This window comes from Canis aureus, chromosome 2 (genome assembly GCF_053574225.1).
Source record: "Canis aureus isolate CA01 chromosome 2, VMU_Caureus_v.1.0, whole genome shotgun sequence".
Classification (NCBI taxonomy): domain Eukaryota; kingdom Metazoa; phylum Chordata; class Mammalia; order Carnivora; family Canidae; genus Canis; species Canis aureus.
The window spans coordinates 26,316,628-26,340,472 of NC_135612.1; the positions used below are offsets into that span (position 1 = coordinate 26,316,628).

The 23,845-nt window shown below is 41.4% G+C and overlaps 3 protein-coding genes across 8 annotated transcripts in view; 2 read left to right on the forward strand and 1 right to left on the reverse strand.

Annotated features, from left to right (window-relative positions):
- The window catches only part of ACOT12 (acyl-CoA thioesterase 12), a 43,694-nt gene extending 35,143 nt beyond the window's left edge, over positions 1-8,551 (forward strand). Inside the window, 4 exon segments of the mRNA XM_077866405.1 lie at positions 4,397-4,530; positions 6,345-6,473; positions 7,695-7,821; positions 8,077-8,551. Coding sequence (XP_077722531.1) covers positions 4,397-4,530; positions 6,345-6,473; positions 7,695-7,821; positions 8,077-8,226 — 540 coding nt within the window. The 3' untranslated portion in view covers positions 8,227-8,551.
- The window catches only part of ZCCHC9 (zinc finger CCHC-type containing 9), a 45,103-nt gene extending 25,030 nt beyond the window's left edge, over positions 1-20,073 (reverse strand). For 2 of the 6 annotated variants that reach the window (XR_013362018.1, XR_013362017.1), the window contains exons 1-7: positions 19,917-20,073; positions 18,023-18,429; positions 15,239-15,389; positions 14,930-15,022; positions 12,782-12,850; positions 4,481-4,620; positions 335-659 (exon numbers count right to left, since the gene is read on the reverse strand). Coding sequence is in view for 3 of the 6 variants with exons in the window: in XM_077866445.1 (XP_077722571.1) it covers positions 11,385-11,503; positions 12,782-12,850; positions 14,930-15,022; positions 15,239-15,389; positions 18,023-18,406 (816 nt within the window). In the remaining 3 variants the exon portion in view is untranslated. Of the gene's footprint in view, positions 1-334; positions 660-4,480; positions 4,621-10,477; positions 11,504-12,781; positions 12,851-12,934; positions 13,307-14,929; positions 15,023-15,238; positions 15,390-18,022; positions 18,430-19,916 lie in introns of those variants that run through there. The other 4 variants (XM_077866460.1, XM_077866445.1, XR_013362021.1 and 1 more) reach the window with 4 other exon arrangements.
- Positions 18,443-23,845, forward strand: part of LOC144291646 (uncharacterized) — a 39,444-nt gene continuing 34,041 nt past the window's right edge. Inside the window, exons 1-2 of the mRNA XM_077861311.1 lie at positions 18,443-18,449; positions 19,363-20,059. Of these exons, the coding sequence (XP_077717437.1) occupies positions 18,443-18,449; positions 19,363-20,059 (704 nt within the window). The remainder of the gene's footprint in view (positions 18,450-19,362; positions 20,060-23,845) is intronic.

Consider the following 23,845-nt stretch of genomic DNA (forward strand, 5'->3'; position numbering starts at 1 on the left):
TGTCTAATTTCACAGGCATGTCAGGGGATCTGGGGAAGCTGCTGTCCACACTAGCTAAACTGTCAGGTCAGCCCAGGAGTCCCAATCCCTGCGGTGCCCGGCACCCGGCAGCTGCGCAGTCATGTCTACTCTCTGTGCTCACAGTCGGGGTGTCCTGTTTCTCATCAGTGGAGCAGGGGCCTCCACAATAGGGAGACCGTTATGTCCTGCTTTTCCTGGGGCAGTCCTGGTTCTCCCATCATAGTGATGATCCCATCGTAATCCATTGTCTTATCATAATTATTAATAATGCTTCCATGCCCCAGTCGGGACGATACATTATGCGGTCACTTACCCTGAAGCTGAAGCAAACTCAGATGCTACTTTACTGCTTCTTTTCAACTTTGGCTCTTGTCAGTGCTTCGTTCCGGATGGTTGGCTTTTCCCATGTCTTTGTCGTCGCTTCTGCATCCCTTCAGGATCTCCCTTACCCTTTTTGGATCCAGTTATGTTTCCACATATGCTTAATTCAGTGATGCAGAAACATAGGTTTCATGTAATAAAATGATCTTTTTCTCTTTATCCCACACAAAAGATGCTTCAAGACTGTTACTAGTATGAAATCTGCTTCTTGCATCATTGCTGGAGTCTAAGCAGCACTGGAAAGGGCAAACTTGTGTCTGGAGTGAAGGAAGAGAACATGTTTTGTGAAGTCATATAATACACAAAACCTTCAGCTCTTTGGGAGCTTGGGGCCAAAATAAACCTAAACAAAGAAATGCTGTATTTGTTAGTGTCCAAGGAGAGCCATCAATAATTCATTCTTAATTTTTGTGTGGGTTCTGATTAGAAGATACTATATAATTAAAGCAACATTCTTAAGTCATTTCTGTTGAATTCAAAGCCCTCCAGTTACTTAGATTATATTTATGATAAAACTTGATTCTTTTTCCTTTCCAGGCCATCCTCTTCTCTCCTACTTCTTAAAACTTTCATATTGTTTTAATTTTAAAATACAATGCTCTTAGTTTTTTCTGTTACCTCTTCACTGAATAATTCTTACAACTATCTGCTGTGAATCATACTTATTTCAGGTTTTAAAATCTGTACTTATTTTTTATATAAATTAGTTAAATAGCAAAGGTTGAAGATTTCTGGTATTTGTAATTAAAATGAGCAGTACTAATTCTTTTAAGTCTTATTTCATTTTTATGTACAGTGATGGAATTCATAATAGTAGCAGTACAAGAAGCAAAAGGTGAACCCTCACTCTGAAGGAGCTTGCAGGCTATTTTGGCAACACCACACATAAACATTTAGCAGCGGATGAATAATTTTCAGGTAGTTGATAAGCAAGTCCAGTGTTTAAATCATAAAGGTCAGCTCTTAGGCACCGCAAAGTAAAACAAGACTGTTTAGAGAAAACTTTTGAAAGGAGGTGATTCTTTTCTCCTTGTCGGGAGCTTGAGTAGATGCCGGAGGGTGAAAGGGGCTGTGTAGGCAGTGAGTAGCTTGAGCCCAATCCCCAGGGTAGAAATTAGCCTGGATAGGAGACTGTCCTGGGAGAGTAGCTTTTTATTTAGGGGGTAGTAGCTGAGAAAGGTGATGAAAGCCAGAATGGTAAGGACCCTTGAAAACCTTTCCATAGAACAAAACCCAGTACAGGAAACAGAGCAGAGGGAGCTATTCTCACTGCAGCTGGGAAGGGGCTGGTCCCAGAGCTCCAACGACCAGTTCTCCTCCCCAGCACCCCCCCGCACCCCACCCCCTGGGTAATTCCCCAGGCACCTCCCCACCCAGGCCTCTGTGAAGAACTTTGTCCTCCTTCTTGTAATGTTGTCTCAACAACAATGTATAGTATAAAACAGATAGTAGGGATCCCTGGGTGGCGCAGCGGTTTGGCGCCTGCCTTTGGCCCAGGGCGCGATCCTGGAGACCCGGGATCGAGTCCCACGTCGGGCTCCCGGTGCATGGAGCCTGCTTCTCCCTCTGCCTGTGTCTCTGCCCCTCTCTCTCTCTCTCTCTGTGACTATCATAAATAAAAAAAACAAAAAAAACAAAAAAAAAACAGATAGTATAAAATTCTAAAACTATACTCTTTTCTCTTCTGCTGTTGGCATAAGATATCCAAATCCATTAAACAGAATCTCATTAGAATGAAAAAACAATACCGTTCTAAACTGTTGGCAATTTCAAGCTTACTCACCTTAAGCTTCATGTCATAGAATAAAATTCACGAGGCATCAAATGATGAAATGTTTGATTGGTTACAGATGGAATTTAACCTGTATTCTTGTGAGCGTGAAAGGTTTCACATTTTCTCAAAGAGTTGGTTTTGGAGAATTTTTTCACTAAGCAGAAGTTGACTTTTCTAAAATACTAAGGTTTAAAGAGATCACCACCAACCGCCGCCTTCCCCTGCCTGCTTTGTCTGCATCGGTGCCATTGATTCTCACAGAAGAGCAATGAGAAGGGCTTTCTGCTACCTTCACCTTCTGGGAGAAGGCTCGAAACACCGTGCACTCGTCCAATACCGTACTCGGCGCTGGAGATGTTTAGTAACCCCTGGGAGGGCCGAGTTTAGTGGTGGCTGCGCAGCGTGACATTTGCTGTGGCTTCGGGAGAGGAAGCAGCAGCAGGTGTCTGCAACCCAGGGAGCAGCCCTAGGAAGCCATCACAACGCTTTTCTAGAAAGCTGCTCCCAGGTTGATTCTTTCTGAAGAAGTGAGAAAGAATCTGTTCCAGGCCTTCTCCTCTAGCGTCTGGTGGTTTGCTGGCCATCTTTGGCGGACCTTGGCTTTAAATGTGTCACCTGACTGCCTTCATCTTCATATGGTGTCTCCCAGTGAGCATATCTGCGTCTAAATTTTCCCTTTTTATCAGGACATCAGTCATTATTGGATTAGGGGCCCATCCAACTATGCTACAACCTCATCTTAACTAGTTGCATCTACAAGGACCGTCTTTCCAAATAAGGTCACATTCTGAAGTGCTGAGAGAACTTACCATATGAATTTGAGGAGACACAATTCAGCCCTTAGCCCTTGTACTCAGCCCAAGATTACATCCCTCTCCACCCTTATTCCATCAGTGTAGACCATGGCTGCTCCAAGGCCTGAATCTGACAGAAGCTAACCTGGCCACCTGCCCTTGCCTCTTGTGAGATTGCAGAGCCCCAGAAGTCTGATGTGGGGTCCCAGGGCCACCAAATTTTGATGACTTCCTTCTGGATTTACACCAGGGAACCTCAGTTTACTCCTGCCTTATAGGGGACAAAGTTAGGCATGGCTATGTTGGGGTGAGTCTCAGCCACCACCTGGAGCCGCATTCATGGCTTTCTGTTTGATATACGTCCACAGCCCAGGTCATGTCCTCGTTTGTGGGCTCAGTTTAAAGACAGTCATGGCACAAGGATCAACTAAAGAGGTAAAATGGTGTGAACAAATAGCCACTCCTTTTCTTTCTAAGCTGCTTTTAGTCAATTTCTTATTTCTTGATTCTCTTCTTGAAGATGTTTATGTTTAAATAAAGGTTTTCTCCCTCACAGCCTGACTTGTCCATCTGCTCGATTCCTACAGTGAAGTCTTAACCCTCTGTTTATTTGTCTTCTTACAGCTTGTTGCCATGGGGATGATTATAAGATGGCACATTTCAACACTAACTTCAAAGCACCATGAAAGAGATGGAGAAAATGGGCAGGGTGGAAATGTGCTCTTAACTGAACACATATCTCTGATTATTAGCAAAAGTGCAATAGCAGGAGAGTTTGGAGTAACAGGGGATCCATTATCGTTTATGTCAAATGGCTGCCCAAGACAGGTGTCCTCTCATCTAAGGAATAACAATATTAGAAACCCAGGAATTGGCCTCTCTGCAGGATGGGCACTTGTGATTCATAAATTAAAGAATGCTTTGTGCTGAAGAAACATGGTGCTTCAGCAGCCCTTTGGAAAGGTTGACTTGGTGCTAGAGGTGGTGGCGTGCTTCCTGCACCCCTTGGCACGCCTTGGCACGCTTGGCATCCTAAGAAAGTGTCCAGGTTCTCTGGAGAGGAATTGACAGGCTTCTCTATCAGCCTACTGATATTTTCTATTGTTCCTGGGTAGAGGCAGGGAAATATCACAAAGAGATAAAAAAATAAAGGCTTACATTTTTTTATTTTTCAAGATCAAACTGTTGCACAATAATTAAATAACCCAAGTCACATATTATATAGAGGACATAGAGGATAACATCCTGGTCCAAGCTCTAGACATCCAAATATTCGAAGTGAAATTGCCATGATTTGGCTTCATTGTTATTCAGGTGCCGAGATACCTTAGCTAGTACAATCAACCTATGACTCTGTGTGTGATTTTAAAAGTCAAAATATCCATATTTCTTTTATAATTTATTTTTTCTTGTTATTATCTTTTAGATAAAAATATATACCCTGGAAGAGAATGACATTTTATCTGTTTGGGTTGAGAAACATGTGGAAAGGCCTGCACACTTGACTTACCATCTCTTGTCTGACTTTACCAAGAGACCTTTGTGGGACCCCCATTACGTGTAAGAATACATTTAAAATATTTCCTTCAATAACATCATGTAAAGGGTGGTCTCCATATTGCAATCCATCTCCATTGCCCGACATATGACCTGTTGTTTATTAATGAAAGAGTATATTTTAGAACTTGGCTCTGCACTGAAAACTGCATCAAGTGCTATTGAGAGATGCAAAACAAAAATTATCTTAATAATTTATTTATCATTTCTGTTGAGTTGACATGCTTTACCTACATCTGTTGCAATCCTACCAACAACTCTACACTTGGTATTAGTCCCACTTAACAAGAGGGAGGTTCTGAGACTTGCCAAGATGGCACAGGCAGGAGAGCAACCAAACCTGAATTGGAACCCAGATCCATCGAGTTCTGAATTCCACACCCTTGTACTTTAATACACAGTTCTGTTGCTCTTGAGGAAGTGTTTATCTAATCATCCTTCCCACTTCCCACTCTTGGTATTTAATTAGCAGTTCCTTCTTTTTCTGTGAAGCAGCATTCTCTGGTGAGAAGCTGAGGGGCAGCTGTGTGAGTAACGAAGTCAAAGGCTTTCCTTCCTGCTTTTCCTGATCAGGGCCGACTCCCTTCAAGCCCACGTCTCTTCCTTCTGTTACTTCCTGTCTCCTGCATCCCAAACCAATCTCCTCTGCTCTGTCGCTCCCTTCCTGGAATACAAGGTGCTGAGTCCCCTCACCTGCAGGGACAGGGTCTGATTACACTAGGGCCACGTCCCCTCCTCCGAGGAGTCCCAGCTCCAGGGCTACAGCACCCAAGGCCTCACTGGGCATCTTGCTGGGAGACGGGCTTCCTATTAGGCATTATCAGTTATTTCCTAACCTTGATGAGGTTAGAAGCTCAGCTTTAAAAAGGCTAAACCTGATAATGATTAATACCATGTAATAGACCATTTAATACCGCTAAAGTGAAACACCTCTGGGGTCATGAGTTACATCTGCATAGATGCCAGAATAATACATCATGGTTAATGCTATCATAGTGGAACACTCTGAAAGAAGGGATACTTCACAGTACTCTTGCATCAATATTTGTAGATACTCTCTAAGTACAAAACTATTAGCACGAACAATAGCTAAACTTCGGCGTTGATTCATTTCAAATGTTCCTTGTACTATTTTCTACATCACCTGACATTCCAGCCAAACTGAACTTGAATAAATGGAGGAATGGATGAATGAATGAATTTTAACTCAACTTACTTGTCTTGTGTACCTACCTTGATTCAGGTACTGTGCCAGATGTTTTCCTTTAATCCTCACAATAACTCCATAGTTATTCTACTTGCATTTTAGGTGAAAAAAATAAAGTGACTTGCCTAATATAACATAGATACGGAGTATGCATATGGGATTCAAAAACAAGTTGTTTGACTCTGAACTTGATGCTCTTACCAGCATACCATATTCCTTTATCTAAGAGTCCTTCTTCCATGACTGTCCTTATAATTCACTAGTCTTCAGATATTATTACCTGATCCTAGGGAGAGAAATAATTTTGTAGAAAACAACTATAAATGCCTTTCTCTGAAGTGTTGAGGGCAGTGACCTTAGAATCATATGGCCACCATTCTCTCCATCATATGCATTATTATTCCTGCTGACCAAACAGCTTTCTAAAGACAGACTTTGGGAAATAATGCTGGCTTTGGGAGGATGTGAGCAGAAGACTGAATGTAGGCATCAGTAGGAGTTCTCAAAAAAAAAAAAAAAAGTAGTGGAGTTCTGTAAACAAACAGATGTGAATGCCTTATTCAAGCAAGTAGCAAAGTGTAGCCTTTCTTTCACTGTTGTATTTACATAGGTCCTGTGAAGTCATAGACTGCGTGAGTGAAGATGATCAGATATATTATATCACTTGTCCTGTAGTGAATGGTGACAAACCCAAAGACTTGGTAGTACTTGTATCACGAAGAAGGCCTCTCAAAGATGGGTGAGTCTATGGGACTTAAGTGTTATAGTAATGTTTTATAGAAGAGGAGGAAATGCAAAAGTTGATATGAAAATAAGGAAAGCAATATTGGCATTTCTGGTCTTGAATGATGTTCATCTGAATTTTTTCTAGATGGACCTTCAGTTATTTTAAAAAGTCATCTATGAAATGCCACCTGCATGCAAAGCACCATTCAAGGTTCCTGAAGCAGTTCCTTTTCCTTTTGCTGTCTGCACGTTAATGCTGATAGTTAGCAGAACTTTGGAATATTCCATTATCAGTAAAAATGCAGTGACTGCCAAAAATGCAGTGACTGCCAAATAAAACATCAGGAATAGGTTTAGAATTTGCAAAGGCTCAATTATGCTAGACATTCAAAATGTCTGGCTGCCAGTTAGGACTGTTGACTAGAGAGTTTGTCCATGACTTCTCTGTGGGCATTGGACTTCTCCGGGCACAGTGTCTGTGTTCTAAGGGGGAAGTGTCCTAAGAGTTAAGTGCTCAAAGAAATAAGAGGTAGATGCTTCTAGAACATTTAAGGTCTACACCTGGAACTGGCCAGCATCGTTTCCCAGGTCAAAGCTGGCCTATGGAAATAAATCACACACATGGGTGAATATGAATTCACGTGGACATTCAATGTAGCATCATTTATTATGGCAATAGATAGAGAAATAAACTGAAGGTCCATCTTATAAATTATGGTAGAGTGCTGTGCCATCATTAAAAACAATGAAGTAGCTATAGAGGCACTGATTCAGAAATACCTCCAAAGATTTATAAGTAGGCAAAAATCAAATTGTAGGCCAGTATTTAGAAAATGATTGTATTTATGCAAAAATCTTTGTATGCATTGGCATACATCAGTGTTATAGATATATAAAAAAGTCTTCAGGGATACACAGCCAAATGTTAACAGCAGTCACTACAACCCATTAAGGCATAATAAAACATGCTTAGAACATGACTCCAGCTTTGTGGAGTTACACAAAGTGTAAGTAATTCTTAGGCGGAAGATACCTGTGGCCCCTAACCCTTCCCTATACTTGAATGTAGCCATAGAGAAGGTATTCTAATGCAGAACCCTCATCCAGAAAAGCTGGGTCTCCATAGTTTCACTTCTACTTATATAAACAAGTTGAATTAACTGCAGGAATTTATTTTCTAACAACTGTTCTTCATTTCTCAGAATAACTTAGAGAATGCCCTTTCATTTTTCAGCAACACTTACACGGTGGCAGTGAAGTCGGTTACTCTACCATCAGTTCCACCTTCTCCTCAGTACAGCAGAAGTGAAATTTTATGTGCTGGATTTCTCATCCATGCTATTGACAGCAGTTCCTGTACCGTAAGTTTGATGAAACATCTGCACCTTAATTTGCTCCTGCATATATAGAGAAATCCTTTACCCACATTTCCTAATTAACTGTAATTCTATCGTGTGTGTTCCACATCAGGGGAATCCTAAGGTCATCCTTTTAGATCCACTCCAGAACATCCCCAGATCAGGGCGATAGCCTCCTCTATACCAACAAGACTCAGATCCCTATGTGAAAAAGTTCTAAGTCAACAATTGAAATAATGTATTTTCTTTCTGAAACAGGTATCATACTTCAACCAGATTTCTGCTAGCATCTCCCCTTACTTTGCTGGAAATCTTGGTGGCTGGTCAAAATCCATCGAAGAGACAGCAGCCTCTTGTATACAATTCATAGAGAATGCTACTGATGATGGGTTGATAGACATATTTTAAACGGTAAACTTTCAATTACCTGTAATTTTATTTCCTACCTTTAATTCCAACTAGCCCAGGCACTTGGTAAGCCTTTGGGTCACAAAATAATTTAATATTAGTCTAAGCAAAATGCAGGTAGAAAGGGATTAAAAAATAAAATTCATGGGATGCCTGGGTGGCTAAGTGGTTGAGCACCTGCCTTTGGCCCAGGCTGTGATGGAGTCCCGGGATCAAGACCCATAATGGGCTTCCTGCATGGAGCCTGCTTCTCCCTCTGCCTGTGTCCCTGCCTCTCTCTGTGTCTCTCATGAATAAATAAATAAAATCTTTTAAAAAATAAAAATCATCTCAGGTCAAATACCAGTGATGTGGGTAGTATTAAACAAGCTTCAACCCTGTTTTAGATCATCGGTGGCTCTCCACAACCTTCCAAGGGCACAGGCAGTGAAAACTGCCCATACGCAATTCTGTATGGACTATAAAATGGTACAAATATGGTTTAAAATGATCATAAGCATTTTTAGGCTACAGAGATGAAACATGTGTTCTGTTTAAAATTTTATAAATCAATAAAGGTAAGTTGGCTAGTTGATTAATAGTGTGGAATTGTTCCATATATGGCAGATATCTGTATGTCAGGAGCATCTGACAAGATGTATTACATGTTTTAGAGCTTTAAATTAGGAAGACATTAAAACATAATGGAATCCAATCAATTTTAGTAATAGGAACTACTTTAGTAGTGTCATTTCACATATATTCAAGGTGGCTGACCAATTTAGTATCTATTGCTATATATACACACAAAAAGTACCTGCAAAATGTGATATTGCAGAGAAAGAGAATATTAACTGAGCTCTTCCTTCATAACCATTACATTAGCACTTTATTCCCCAGACTTCAACATTCATTATTCTACTCTGTGACTTGTCTTAACTCAAAAGACAAACCAGAATATGGCAAGTTGGCCTCCTCTACAAGACAACATTTAAAAGTTGAAGGACTTCTCCATTAGAATTTAGAGCACTTAAGAGGTTAGGTACATCCTTGCTGTCACTATGTCAAATCTCTACTTCTGCTTCCTGTGCCTGCCTCCTCCCCCGGCCCATCCACTCACCCAGCCTAGATCTGGTTGTTAATTATTTTTATTCTGTATCAGCAGGCTTTCACTTCCATAAACTTTGGATTGTGCTCGTTTTATGAGTTAACACTGATATACAGTAAGAAGAGCAGATATGCAGGTTTAAATGACTATACTTTTCAGAAGTAGGAAGATTTTTGAGAATATTTTTATATTTTAAAAAAGGTGAAAAAGTTAGCAATGAAGGCTACATTACACTAAAATTTTATATGGTAAAATTTCAAACCTCTCCTATAATTGAGAGTTTTAACTTCTGCCTATTGTAGGTCTTTGAATTTATATATATTTTTTGAAAATTACTGCAGTAATGACTTGAGGTGTTGGTGGAACATCCAAGTAGGAACTGAAACCAGGGAGATTAGGGCGGATGGATTTAGGAGTCAGCCATGGAAAAGATGAGCTTGTAGGAGGTGGCATTTCCGAGGACTGCAGGAAGAATGCTAATGACTAAGTCCTAGGGGATTCAACTGAATACTTTAAAAATGTAATAAAATCTCTTGATATTATTTTTCTGACATACTGATATTTGATACATATTCCCCCCACCCACCCACCCCAAGGCTCCTCTTCATTCTAAAGCCGTATTAGAATGCATGTGGCCTTGTTTGCCTTCACCACTATCGCAATCCCAAGTGCCTACAAGAGTACCAGAAACATAGCAGGTACTGGAGAAATACATAGTGAATAGATAAATTTAACGTCTGCCTTCCTCTCTTGAGGAGTCTTTCAACTCTCCAGAGTCTTTCGCATCTGACAGGTGAAATAAATCTGGGTGTATTTGGACGAAATGTCTAAGGCAGCATTGCTGTCCTTTTCTAGCTGCGGGACTGGTATGATTTAAATGGCACTCCTTAAGTTCTGGGATGCTGAGCTATACTGTCATGATTTCCTCTAGCACCAGAAATAAAAGAACAGCTCCTGTTAAGGCTAGAACTGTTGAGCTATGCAGACATTAATACAGAGAAAAGTGTTTCTTTTCTTATTTGGTAAATATTTTGCTTTTGAAGCATCAGTGACTAATCACAGCTGTTTCCTTTAGTTACAAATGTATCCAATCAGGTAAAATTCCAAATGAAACACACAATCCGCTAGAGTCGTTCCATTAAACACTACAATGGGAGCCTTAAGTCTTGTGAAATATATGTATTAAGTATGCATGTATTCATCAAATCAAACAAAGAAGCTAATGGGCCTCTGATTAGTGTTCTAACTCTATTATGGTGATATTTGCATCTCACCTGGACTCATCGAAAACATGTGAACAAATGCTATTAAGTGTGATATACAGTCTGTTCAGTGACTTCATTCTGGTTGAACACCCCAAACTAAATTTTGTCTAGAATTTCTCTCTTGAAAATCAAGAACAAAGAAAGAGATGCTGTTAAAGTTTTCTTCTATTTTACATCAATAATTTGTACTTCTTTATGTCAAAACTAAAACAAATATTAACCAAAATTAATCTCATCTAGGATTCACAAAAGATCGTGTTTCCAAAGGGTTCATTACACGGACATAAGCAGACAATGGCTAGTTCAATCCAGAATTAGGTATTTAGGAAAATAAGTAAATAGCAAATGAATTTTTATTAAATATTTTAAAAATACAGTAGATTTTATGGCAACTTATAAATTCTTAATAAAAAATTGGCACTTTGAACCAAGAAAACAGTAAAACCAAAAATTCCAAATGCAAAGCAGTTATACTTTGTTTAGGGGTAGTTCACATTAATGCATAGTTTTTAATAAAAAGATGATTGTTACAATCAAGTATATAACCACTCAGTAATACCTCAGTTCTGTTAAAAATGTTCTTTGAGAGAATCCAATTTAAACATCTTATACTTTTCTTCAGTGATTTTCTCCAGTGATAGAAGCACTCTTTAATGGAAAGCACTCAGGAAACTGTTCGATCATACCCAGATCATACTGGTACCCACAACACAGGTTTCCAAGGAAGCCCAGCTCCAATTTGTGAATTAGGCCCAGTTCATAATGTTTAACAATGAGGTGGTAACAAATGATATTACTAGTCACTATCAAAAATTAACAACTTTAGGTATCTTTGTTTTGGGTTTCTGTGGTTTAGGCACATCCAAAATTTCTTCATAGTCCGCACTCATTCCCTTTGCCCAGCGACCAACTGTGACCATTCGATCTGCCAAGTAATGTAAGTCAGAATGTAAGAAAAATGGTAATCAAATACATCCACATAGATTGGTACTGGCTTAGCAAAGGAACTAGTTTTGACATGAATAATCACAAGGAGGGAAGACTCCATCACTAAAGGAGAGTGAGCAATTCCGTAATTGATTATAACCCTTGATTTCAGAGTACCATAGGCAATTTCTCATCCCAATTAGGGAAATGCAGCAACTGCTTTGCAATTCACAAATTGATGAGAAAGCTCTTTCATTCTTTCCCAGAGTTCATCATTATAGAGTCAATGAATTCCAAGAATCTGTAAACAGTATGACTTATGAAGCATCAGTTTTAAATGCACAAGATTCCACCTGTGAAATTATACAACATCTGCTTGTCAGTCTTGTCATTTGGGAAGTGGCAATCCTCCCAGGAGGGAGAATTCAAATTCCACTTCCATCATTTCAGTCTCACTGCCTGCAATGTAGTAAAGACGATCTTCTTCTAGACAAGACCATAAACAAGAACTCTGGGTTTTCAGATGTAAATGTTCGGGTACGCAGTAAGAATGGGCAGACTTATTTGTGTAGTACAGTGAGTATATGAGATTAAAAAAAAGAAAAATGTGCTTTTACCCTAAGAAGCACTACTGCTACCCTCCTGTCTTTTTCACTCAAGATGAACGTCACTCCAATCCAGGTAAACTAATATAATAATAGTCTCCACTCTCTACCCCCCAGGTATAGTGAACATTATGAAGTTTTTGATGACCAAGAGTAGTATTTCATTAGGAAGAAAATATAACTAGCCAGATGATGTGTAGCTAACACAATTTTAGTATTTTGGGCAGTTTTTGCAACCAATTCTGAATCCTTCAGGTATATCCAAAGCAAACCATATGTAAAGATGCTCAATCATAAAAATACTGAGTTACTTTCCTAATATTTTCTCTTAGTCAATCAGTATTTTTCTTTTAGTAACAGAATTGGGTCTATTATTTAATTGATTAGCATTCATATTGCCAAATATGAATGTTTGTGAATAAGATGCTTTATAAAATCAGGGTCCTCTAGGGCTTAGTGGTCATCCTCCCCACCTCCACTCCATAGTACTAGCTACTAATGGTCACTCACTACTGTACTTACTCCTGACAGAAAAATGATTAAGTTGTCATTGCAGTAGGAAACCAGGTTGCCTTGAAATCAGTGGTACCTCAATGAGTTAGTATCAACAAAATTCAACAAAAACGGAATATTAACCTCAGACCTTCCAAATGGAGGCCCAGAGATCTCACCTGAATTTTGACTCTCAGGGCAATCTTTCTTAAAGTGTTCCACGGAGCCACAAAGTCTACAGCAACCACCTATTGAAAGAACAAAGTCACTGAAGACCTCTCGTACTTACAAGGGATTGTAATGTCTCAGAGCACTTTTCATGTCTTATTTTGTAGTCACAGCCTTGTCAGCTGTACAGGGAGGTGGAAACAGAAACATAGGTAGGTGCCACCATTCCTATTAGTAAGTCTCTCCATTCCTTTTGCTCCCACAGAGCACTAAGGTGTGCCTACTCACCATTTCTTGTACTTGGCCTTCAGGGGAGAGGAGAGAAAGAGAGGAGAGATATGATGGAAGCAGGTACTTGTGCCCTGGAGTGTCCAAGAGCCACTGCACAGAAGATGAGACCTTAACCATAGTTAGATAGGCAAAGATTTGTGAGCTGTTGGACCTGTAAGGAAAGGTTGTGTCCAGATGCATTTTTTGAGGAGGATGTTCCTAGTTCTTCTCAAATGAGTAGTAGGAGCCACTGCTCCACAGCTCACCTGTACAGGTCAGATGGGGGTGAGCAGTTACAAAAGGAATGAAATTCACTTTTGTTTTAGTGCCTTCTATCTGCCAGGCACCCTAAGCCTAATAAAGATGCCTATCTGCCTACTTTAAGCAACATTCCATGACTGTGAATTATAACACATGTCGTTTCTAAAATTAGTTTTTCACTTAATGGTCAAACACTGTTACCTAATGGTCAAGCACTAACATGATATGCTCATAATGTTAAGTGACTTACCCAGAAAAATGACCCTCGAGGGTGTACCCTGGCTGAATTTCTCACTTCTGTGTGATCTCTTTCCTTTGCTGTACTTTTTTAAAATATCTCATTTTGCATAACTATCCAAAGCCATTTTGATCCATTAGTCATGTCATCTGACCTGTGTCACAAGTTCAAAACTGAAAGGCACCCTTGGGCATTTTCCAGGGCCACCTTCTTTATGGTTATAGATGCCATAGTGAAATAAAAGAGGCACTCTGAACAGTATATTTTAATTCTCAAAGCTCTTCAAGGTGAATACCATAATTCATCAAATCTAAGACACCACTGATTATAAGATGTATCATTATTTTGCATACCTCAGAAAAAAAAATCTGCCAATTATGTGGCACTCACCACTGGTAAGATACATTTTGAGTTCAGAGACATTAAAATGTGAAAAAAACGTGCATCTTAGAATCAACAAAATACAGTTTTTCATCTCCATTTAACAGGTGAGGAAACTGAGCTGGGAGAAATTAAGTAACTCAGTCAAAGTCCCACAACTAGTTAGTGGTGGTCCTGGAGCTATAAGCAGTCGGCTTGATTCTAAAAGCTATGCCTTTTCATTGGACTTTTCCTTTTCATCCCAGGACGTGACACACAAGAGGTGTCTAGAACCTGATGGAACCAGCTATCACATAAGCACATTTCTCACGGTAACAAAAAATTTCCTTCTTAAAGCTTTAGACATCACAGACTTTATTTAAGGAGCTTAAGATGTTAATTGAGCTAAACATAAGAAATTATATGATCCTGTGCTAGACAATTAACCAAGGAACACATTCAGAAACAAGTACTAAAGAGTGTGTATCCAAAATGGTATCCTGGCCTGTGATTAAACTCACAAAACTGTTTTTTTTTTTTAAGATATTATTTATTTATTTGACAGACTGAGCGAGGCAGCAAGCAGAGGGAGCAGCAAGAAGCAGGCATTCTGCTGAGCAGAAAGCCCGATATGGGACTCGATCCCAGGACCCTTAGGATTATGACCTGAATTGAAGGCAGATGCCCAACCAACTCAGCCACCCAGGCACCCCTCACAACACAATTTTTTAAATCTTATATTAGCTTGAGATATAACCCCTTTGGTTCTGTTATGTTTAAAAGTAGATATTTATAACAGTCTCACAAATGAAGCTGAAACAAGCACAAAGCTTGAAATTTAAACTTTAGTTTTCTCTGATTTAATATATTACACATAAAGTACAATACATAGAGTTTGATAAAAATTGAAATTCCTAAGGTTCTGTTATTTTTTCAAAAATTTATTCAAGAGCTGATTAAGAGTTTAAATTAAATCACAACTCTGCATGGTAATTCACCTTTTTTGACATATAAGGGTAAGAGTACTCACCATCAGCATAGAGTCCTTTGGGATTATCAGGACAAGATCTGGACAGATGTCCCATTTCCCCACAAACAAAACATTTTGCAAAAGGAAATTCACCTGTAAGGATCAAATAGGTCCTGTTAAGTTGGCTAAGTATAACAGAAAATGTCATATAATTCATACTACTTTAAATGCTCTGAAAAAAAAACCTATTTTTATACAACTTAATCTTGATTTCAAAATATTAAGTGGCACACTCATGACAAACTCTGTCCAAAAAATCCCGCACTTCTGACATTAACCAAATCAAAAAACAATAGAAAGAAAACATACCAAGAGCTGGGTCTACTTTGGCTTTGCATTTGGTTATTTCGTGCTCTGTGGACCCACAGCGATAACATATTCCAGTGCCCATATCTTGATTCTCAAGGGCAGCTGGGCAATCTGCAATCCCATGGCCAGGTTTTCTACAATGGAAACATACCTGGGAAAACAAAATATGAGTTTCCACATTACAAAACCTCACTGGCTTTATTAATTCCTGTGATCAAAAGTATGTTTAAAAGTTCTCTCATTTGGTATCTAGTTCTTAAAAAAAAAAAAATCTCAGTATATTATGTAGAAAAAAAGTTGTTTTATATATTCCTAAACAGTAAGAAATGTCATTTCCATCAGAGGGTCTCAGTGCTTTTGAAAACCCTCAATCCATAAATCTATCAATCTCAAAGTTAAAAACGGTTTCTTAGAAACTGCTTAAATGAATTAAGCAAATATGGGCTATTTATGTCATTAATGGGGATGTCTCCACTAGAAAAACTGAGTCTTCTGTGGAAAATAGAAAATGACCATAAAAATTATCAGTCATAATGATTACTAGTACTTAACGGCTCATATAATTGAATTTGAATCAAATGATTCAAGTTATGATTCAAATCCTATTTCATACTAAAAAATATATCTTATAGTTCTTATATCTTTAATACATATTCCGTAATATTCAGAATTAGATGTTTCATTTTTAGAATATGTACACAATACATTTTAAAGGAATATTTCAAAGATGAATTATTTGGCTCCAACGTAACACTAAACAATGATTTGGTTGCTTTAGATATTACCTAGCAATTGGGAGAATAGTTTTTGCTGCAATGAATGAGAACAGTATAATGAAACATGGTAGATATTCAAAGATATTTAAGCTATTTTATTTAAACTGATAAAAAGTATATATATTTCTTGAATAACATGGTCTTTTTCAAAAATGTTTTTGAAAACAATTTTTTCAAAATAAGCACAGGATTTTTAAAAGGCAAATTAAACAGGCAAAATAAAACATAACAGTATTTTTCAATTATGTTCTTTCTTTTTCTCCTGTTTCATAGCATACAGGAAAAGAATGAGTCTTTTTAATCTTCCCTAACTTTTACATTTAGAATGACCTGGTCCAAACACAGAAAATGCAATCATAAAACTTGAAGAAAAGCTATGGCGAAAAACTGGATCGTCATAAGAAGACTTGAAGTCCTGGTGAGGTCAACATGGTCTCTAGTGACCTGACAGTTCATTGATTAGGTTTTTACTTTTAAAAAAAAAAATAAGACTACTTTTTGAGAGAGAATGGCAGGGGGGAGGAGTGCAGAGGAGAGGAGGAGGGAGGACTCCCTGCCCAGTACAGATCCTTACATGGGGCTTGGTGGGGGCCTCCATAGGGGGTGGGGGGAGGGACATGACCTGAGGCAGGGCTCCATCCCAGGTTCCTATGATCATAACCTGAGATGGTCAGACACTTAACCAACTGAGCCACCCAGGTGCCCTGATAAAAATATAATATTTTTTAAAGATTTTATTTATTTATTCATGAGAGAGAAAGAGAGGCAGAGACACAGGCAGAGGGAGAAGCAGGCTTCCTGCAGAGAGCCCGACATGGGACTCAATCCTGGGTCTCCAGGATCACGTCCCGGGCTGACAGCAGCGCTAAACCGCTGAGCCACCTGGGTGCCACTGATAAAAATATTTTAAATAATTGTATAATTTAAACAAAACTATTCTGATCCATGGGCAGCCTGGGTGGCTCAGCAGTTTAGTGCCGCCTTCGGCCCAGGGCGTGATTCTGGAGACCCAGGATCGAGTCCCACGTCCAGCTCCCTGCATGGAGCCTGCTTCTCCTTCCGTCTGTGTCTCTGCCTCTCTCTCTCCCTGTGTCTCTCATGAATAAATAAATAAAATCTTAAAAAAAAAAAAAAAAAAACTATCCTGATCCAAATAAAAAGGATTACCTTTTCTATCCAAATTTATCCATAAGGAAAGTTTGATCACCATTATCTCTAAATAATTATCTGCAAATATGTATACAACTAATCCTGCAAATAAAGATGAAAGTGTAAAATAGTAACAACTACTGATTTTTATGTAGTATCTTGCTAGAAGACTTGAAAAATTCACTTAGAGAAGGAAAGAAATTATACAAAGAATTTCATTTCTTATGTCTGACAGTTTAAAAATCTAGGGCTAAGCACTGCAGAAATCAACTTTCAGAGGCCCCGAACTCCTCTGAGAGTAAGGAGCAATGACTAGGGACAAACTCAACGGGTTTTAACTCTATTACTCTGTTCTGTTAGTAACTAGGTCTATTCTTATTAGACCTCATTCCTGTGCCTCCGTTTTTTCATGAAAAAAGACAAAACATCCTTTCTAAGTAAAGGGAACCACACATATCGAATCTGTTGTACTTAATCCTCCTCCTTACTCTTTTTTTAATGACTATTTGAAAAGACACTATTGTAAGAACACAGGTTTGAAGTCAGACGAACTCAGAGTTTGAATTTCATCTCTGCTACTATAGCTAAGTGGCTTTCAGCAAGATCCCCTGTCTACACATCAGTGTTTTCTCCCCATATGAGAATAATGCTACCATCTTTATAGTGTTATGATAATCAGTACATCCAGTGCCTGGCATATAAGAAGTGCTAAAAAAAAAAATCCTAATGTTACTACTAGTCCTCAAAAAGATGCTTTATAAATCTAGCACGTAAGAGCATTCAGACTCTACTAAGATGTGTGAGTGTATGAATCATAGTTTGACCTATATAAAGTAACATTCCCAGAGAATGATCTTACCATTGCATTTTTCTTTGCTGCTTGTCTTTTCAGTCTTCTTCCTTCCCGTCGACTGTCTTTCTTTAAGGCAATTGCAATTTCTTCCCTTACCTCCTGACTGTCTGTTGCTATCATCTCTCCATTGTGAATCATCTGTGGATTCTGTCTTAGGTATTCCATGAATCCATTTACATCTTCATTTAAATACTCCTTTTTCTTTTTGTTCTTTTTGTGTTTTGCTTTGGGAGCATCATTTTTCACAGAAAGCCTATTGGCTTCAAGTTGTTTACTCTTTGGTAGGTTTTGGCTTTCTCCCTCACAGGACCCCTTCTTCATGTCTTCCCATGATGTTGCAGCCAAAGGTCTCTTGGTACGCGTGGTGGTAACTCGTGCCCACCTGGTCATGATTTTATCAGTACCTTATCAAGCTTTAAGACAAGCATGGCTGGTTAGTGACCATTGAAAAAAAAAAAAACAAAAAAAACTAAAGACACATACTGTATCACATGATGCCTATATATTAAAGTCTTACTTATCGCAACACTTTTTACTTCATTTAGATATTTGAATATTTAATTTTTTTTAAGATTTTATTTATTCATGAGAGACACAGAGAGGCAGAGACACAGGCAGGGGGAGAAGCAGGCTCCACGCAGGGAGCCCAGGGAGCCCAAGGAGGGACTCGACCCGGGTACCCAGGATCACGCCCCAGGCTGAAGGCAGCGCTAAACCGCTGGGCCACCCGGGCTGCCCAGATATTTGAATATTTAATTCTACAATATGCTGCATAGATATGCCTATAATATAAATCTAGCCCTTGCCAGAAAAGCTACACCAGTAAAACAACAACAAAAACCACGTATATAAATGCTTAAAACTGTAAAACAATTCATGAAGTAACCAAATTACTTTGTAAAATTTGAATCACAAAGTAATGCAGTGAATGAAGTTACTCTTCCCAGGTTCTGTCGCGTCCCTGGCTGTCTCCTATCTCTAGTCCCAGGGCTACTTTCTTCCCATCTCCTTGCTTAGGTCAGGGCAGGGCAGACAATCTGCAGAGCCAGTTAAGCACACACAGGAGTCCTGTCCTTTTTTTTTTTTTTAAGATTTTATTTATTTATTCATGAGAGACACAGAGATGGAGAGAAGCAGAGACACATGCAGGGAGATGCAGAGAGAGGCCGAGACGCAGGCCGAGGGAGCAGCAGGCCCCGTGCAGAGAGAGAGCCCGACGCGGGACTCCACCGCTGCGCCGCCCGGCCCGTCCTGGAATCCTGTCCTTGGACGTGAAATGTGTCACCTCGACTCTGCCCGGCTGGGAGTTGCGGTCCCATGACGGCGCCTGGCCCCGCAACAATCAGGCCGCGGACAGCGCCCGGCCTGGCGGCTCGGAGCCCGCCCCCCGCCCCCCTCCTCGGCGGCTCCGAGGTCGCCACCCCGCCCCCCGCCCCCCTCCTCCGCGGCTCCGAGCCCGCCCCCCCGCTCCCCTCCTCGGGGCGTCCCGAGTACCCAGCGGCTGGACCTCAGCCGTCACCTCTGGAACCCGCCGGCACACGGGCCCGAGGAGCAGCTGGGACGCCGCGCACCCTGGTGGCTGCCGCCCAGCGACCGTCACGGCGGGGGTCGGAGCCGCGCAGCGGCTTCGTCACGGCGAAGGGGGAGCCCTGCGTCGCGAGGCCGGGTCGGCGGAGCCCCCGCGGCGGGGCCCGGGGAGCTGAGCTGCCCCGCGCCGCTGCCCTCGGCCGGCCGCGCCTCCCCGCACTGCGGCCGCATCTGGCGTTCGGGGCCGCCGCGGGCCTGGCAGTCGGTCCCTGGGCCCCCCCGCCCTCCGACCGCCCCGCCAGGTCCCGGGGAGAGCGCGGGACGGCGCTACCGGCCCGGGGCCCGAGTCGCTCGGCGGCGCGCAGCTGCTTACCGCGTACGAATCCTCCAGGGCAGCCGAGCTAGAGGGCCAGAGCGCCCCCCCACGCCCGGCGGCCGAGCCGGGACTCGGGGCCGGAAGCACGCCGTCCCCGAGCGCGCGTCACTTCCGGCGGGCCAAGCCGGCGTCGGAGGCGGGTAAGCGCGGCTGAGTGGGCGCTCCCCACGAGCTCGCGGAGACGCGCTGCCGGATGCGGGTGTGGGAAGCACCGGGAAGACTTCCCGGAGAAGGTGACCTCTGCACTGTACTTTTAAGAACAAAACTCTATGGACTTTGGGGCGGGGGTGCGCCTGGGCTTTCCGGGGAGGTGCCAGGTGAGCGCCCCAGCGCCGCGGGAGTGGGTCCTTCTCAGGAGATCCGGGAAGGACGTCTGGGGCCCTGGTGGGTGCAGAGGGGGCCCCAGGATCCTCCTGCCCACTGCTGGTTAAACTGGCAATCGAAATGATTATACTTTGTGGCCAAAGACGCTCGCTCTCGCTTTTTTTTTTTATCTGTTCACGTATGAGAGAGGCAGAGACACGGAGAAGCAGGCTCCCGGGGGGCCGGTCTGGGAGTCGACCCCAGGACCCCGGGATCGGGCTTGAGCCACCGGCAGACGCCTGACCGCTGGGCCACCCGGGCGCCCCGCGGAAGCGCTCTGTTTAAGAGGAAAACCCTAGTCTTCTTTCGTCACCTCAGCAACCTTTACCGAACACCTACGGCTGCCCGTTGTGCTTGGGGGGAGGTGGCCTCCCCACACCGCGCAGTTCACCGAGGTCACGGCCCGCACGCCCGGCATCAGGGTCAGTCTGTCTGGCTCTGTCGCCCCTGCTACCTCCCTCGTCCCCGGTTTCATCCCATCTCCCTTGGACTCCCGGCAGCTGGTCTTGGCGGCCGCCGCTGCTGCCACTGCCGCATCCATTTCCATGCCGTAGCCCAAGTGAACTTTGGAAAATGTGAGTCTGGGGCGCCTGGGCGGTGCAGCCATTACGCGCGGACTCGGTTTCAGCTCGGGTTAAAATCGCAAGGTCTTGGAAATCCATCCCGAGCCCCACCTGGCTCAGCAGAGCGTTGGTTTGAGATTCTCTCTCCCTCTCCCCCTTCTGCTCCTGCTCTCTCTAAAATAAGTAAATCTTTAAGAAAAAGAGAAAATGTAAATCAGATTGTTACCCTTCTGCTTTAATCCCTTTCATAGTTTCCCATTGTTCTTTTTTTCCTTTTTTAAAAGATTTTATTTATTTTAGAGAGGAGGGGAAGGGCAGAGGCAGAATTGTAGCATCTCAGACTCCCTGGGGAGCTTGGGGGGTGGGGGGTGCACTAATCCCACTGCCCTGACCACGGCCTGATTCAAAATCAAGAGTCAGATGTTTAAGCAGCTGAGCCACCCAGGCACCCCTCCCATTATTCATAAGATAGACCTCAAACTCCTTAACTTGGTATTAAAAACCTCTCTTCTTCACTAGTCTCATCCTGCACCATCTCCCCTTCTTTGACCAGGACACTTCCCTCATTTTCTCAAATGCTGCATATCTCTTACTATCTCCAGGCCTTTATAAAGGATGCTGTTGTCTTTGCACGGCACTCTTTTTCTTCTTTCGGTGAAGCCATTTACCTTCAAAGGCTGTTCACGTTTTATTCCTAAATAAGCTTTCCCATACCCCTGCCCTGCCATGCACGTTAGACCAGTTCCCTGTTGTACACTCATGGTGGTCTTTACATAAAGCAGTTTTCAGATTACAGAATGAATTGTGTAATAAGTTGTTTATTGTATTCCCATTGCCTGGTATATATAGTTGATACTCCGTATGTTTTTGTTAACTTGAGTAAGAAGTAAGTGCACTGCAGTGCTTGTTGAAGCAAACTAGTAAGTGACCTCGTTTTCTTTAGGAGGAAAGATTAAAGTCAATGCTGTAGGAATAATGGGATTTGGTACGGTGAATATCACAGATATCCTAGGTCTTATTATGGTGGGGGAAGTTTTAAAAGATAAAAAATTCCTCCAGCTCTTGAAGAGCGAGAGCTTCCTAAAAGATTAACCACTTCATGCCATGTTCTCAACAGGCTGGCTTCAGGTTCTAAGCACAAACTTAATGACATTTCATAGAGGTTCTCTTTTGTGGAAGCCAGGTACTTGCACGTAACGTATACCACTAGAGGGTGTATTCAACTAAAACTTGTCTTTGTAGTACTATGTTGAATTTTAAATTGTAAAAAGTTGTCCATTTCCTGGCAGTGAAGAAACATGATCTCAGATTGTTTTTTTGGAAGTACATCAGGTGAAGATTAGTAGTTGAGTAAGTCATGGAAATCCTGTGGGATTCAGAAGAAACTATTACTGTTAACCTACTAATGACAGCTAACTTTCACTGAACATCTTATAGGCACCTAGCACCTAGGTGTGCTGAATGTTTTGCCTTCATTGCTTACTTCCCCCAGTACCCTGAGAGGTAGATACTATGTTTTCTCCGTTTTACAATGATGAAACAGGCTCAGAAAGCTGATGTAACTTACCCAACGTCGCACATCTAGTAAGAGGTAGAGTTAAGCTTTGAATGAAGACCTCAGTTCAAAGGTGTGGGGGCTACTACCTTAAAATACTGCAGGGCATTGTTTGCCTGCTCGAACCCATTTTGAGACTAAGTTACCCTTGCCCATGTGAAACTGTATTTTCTTGGTATGTATTGGCTTTTACAGTTGAAGGGATTATCTTTTTATTAAATTTTAGCCATTGAGATATTATTGAAATACTACAAAACAGTATTATCCAGAGGATAAATATATATATATATATATATATATATATATATATATATTTTTTTTTTTTTTTTTTTAAAGAGCAAGCAAGCGAGAGGGTGAGGAGACGAGGACGGGGATGGCCACAGCCAGAGCCACAGAGGGAGAATCTCAAGCCCATTCCTCGCTCAGCCCAGAGTCCAGTGCGGCTGTTGAGATCATGGCCTGAGCCGTACTTGAGTGTCAGACACTTAACTGACTGAACCACCCAGGTGTCCCTCCACTGGGTGAATGTTAAGTGAGGAGCTTAAGTTTTGGTTATGAAGGGCCAAAGTACCTCATTTTTAGAAAATTGTGTATTCATACAAAAAAGGATATGAAACAAAATAATTATAAAACACATTCATGTGAATACTACCAAGTTTAAGAAGCTGACCATTGCCAGATATTGATTTAAATTTTATCAATGTAATTTTTACACGGGCAGTACATTTTTATGTTTCAAATAGTTATGATAGAAGTTTTCTGTAAACTGTCTTTCATCCTGATCATTTGAAATTCTGGGCAAAATATAAAAAACAACTATGTGAGGGTTCTGAAAAAGCAAGTAAATGCAGACCCTTAAGGAGGGGAGTTAAAATCTGAAGAAGCAGCTAGCACATGGGTAGTGTCTGTGTGCTGAGAGTGGGTCACAGTCCCAAAGTGCATGAGCAGCTAAAACTAAAAGAAAGCTTGTCCTCATTTTTCTGGCTGGAAGAACCAGAGGAAAAAAGCACTTAACACCCATACCTGGAAAGTGAAGGGGAATCCTGAAAGGAAGAGTCCATAAAAAGGATGCTTCTGTATGTGAAGTCTCGAGCTAGCTCATGACCCCAAATGCACAAGACAAACTCAGAGGCTTAAAGAAAGGAACTGAGATTTGAATGCCCACCCACAAAAAAATGAGACAAAGCCTGTAACACAAGTCTAAACAAGTTCATTGCCTACTAAAATGGTTTTTTTCCATAAAGGATTAAAACAATTCAGAATATATGCAAAATAACATGTCCAGGATAAAAATCCAGAATGTAAACTCACTACTGGTTCAGTGGTACTTTGAATTCTGGTCTTCTTCCATAATTTGCCTGCTACTGTTTTATTTTTTTCAAGTCCTCAAATAGCTGATCTATGCATTGTTTCATAGATGCATTCAATGGGAGACACAGGGAGGA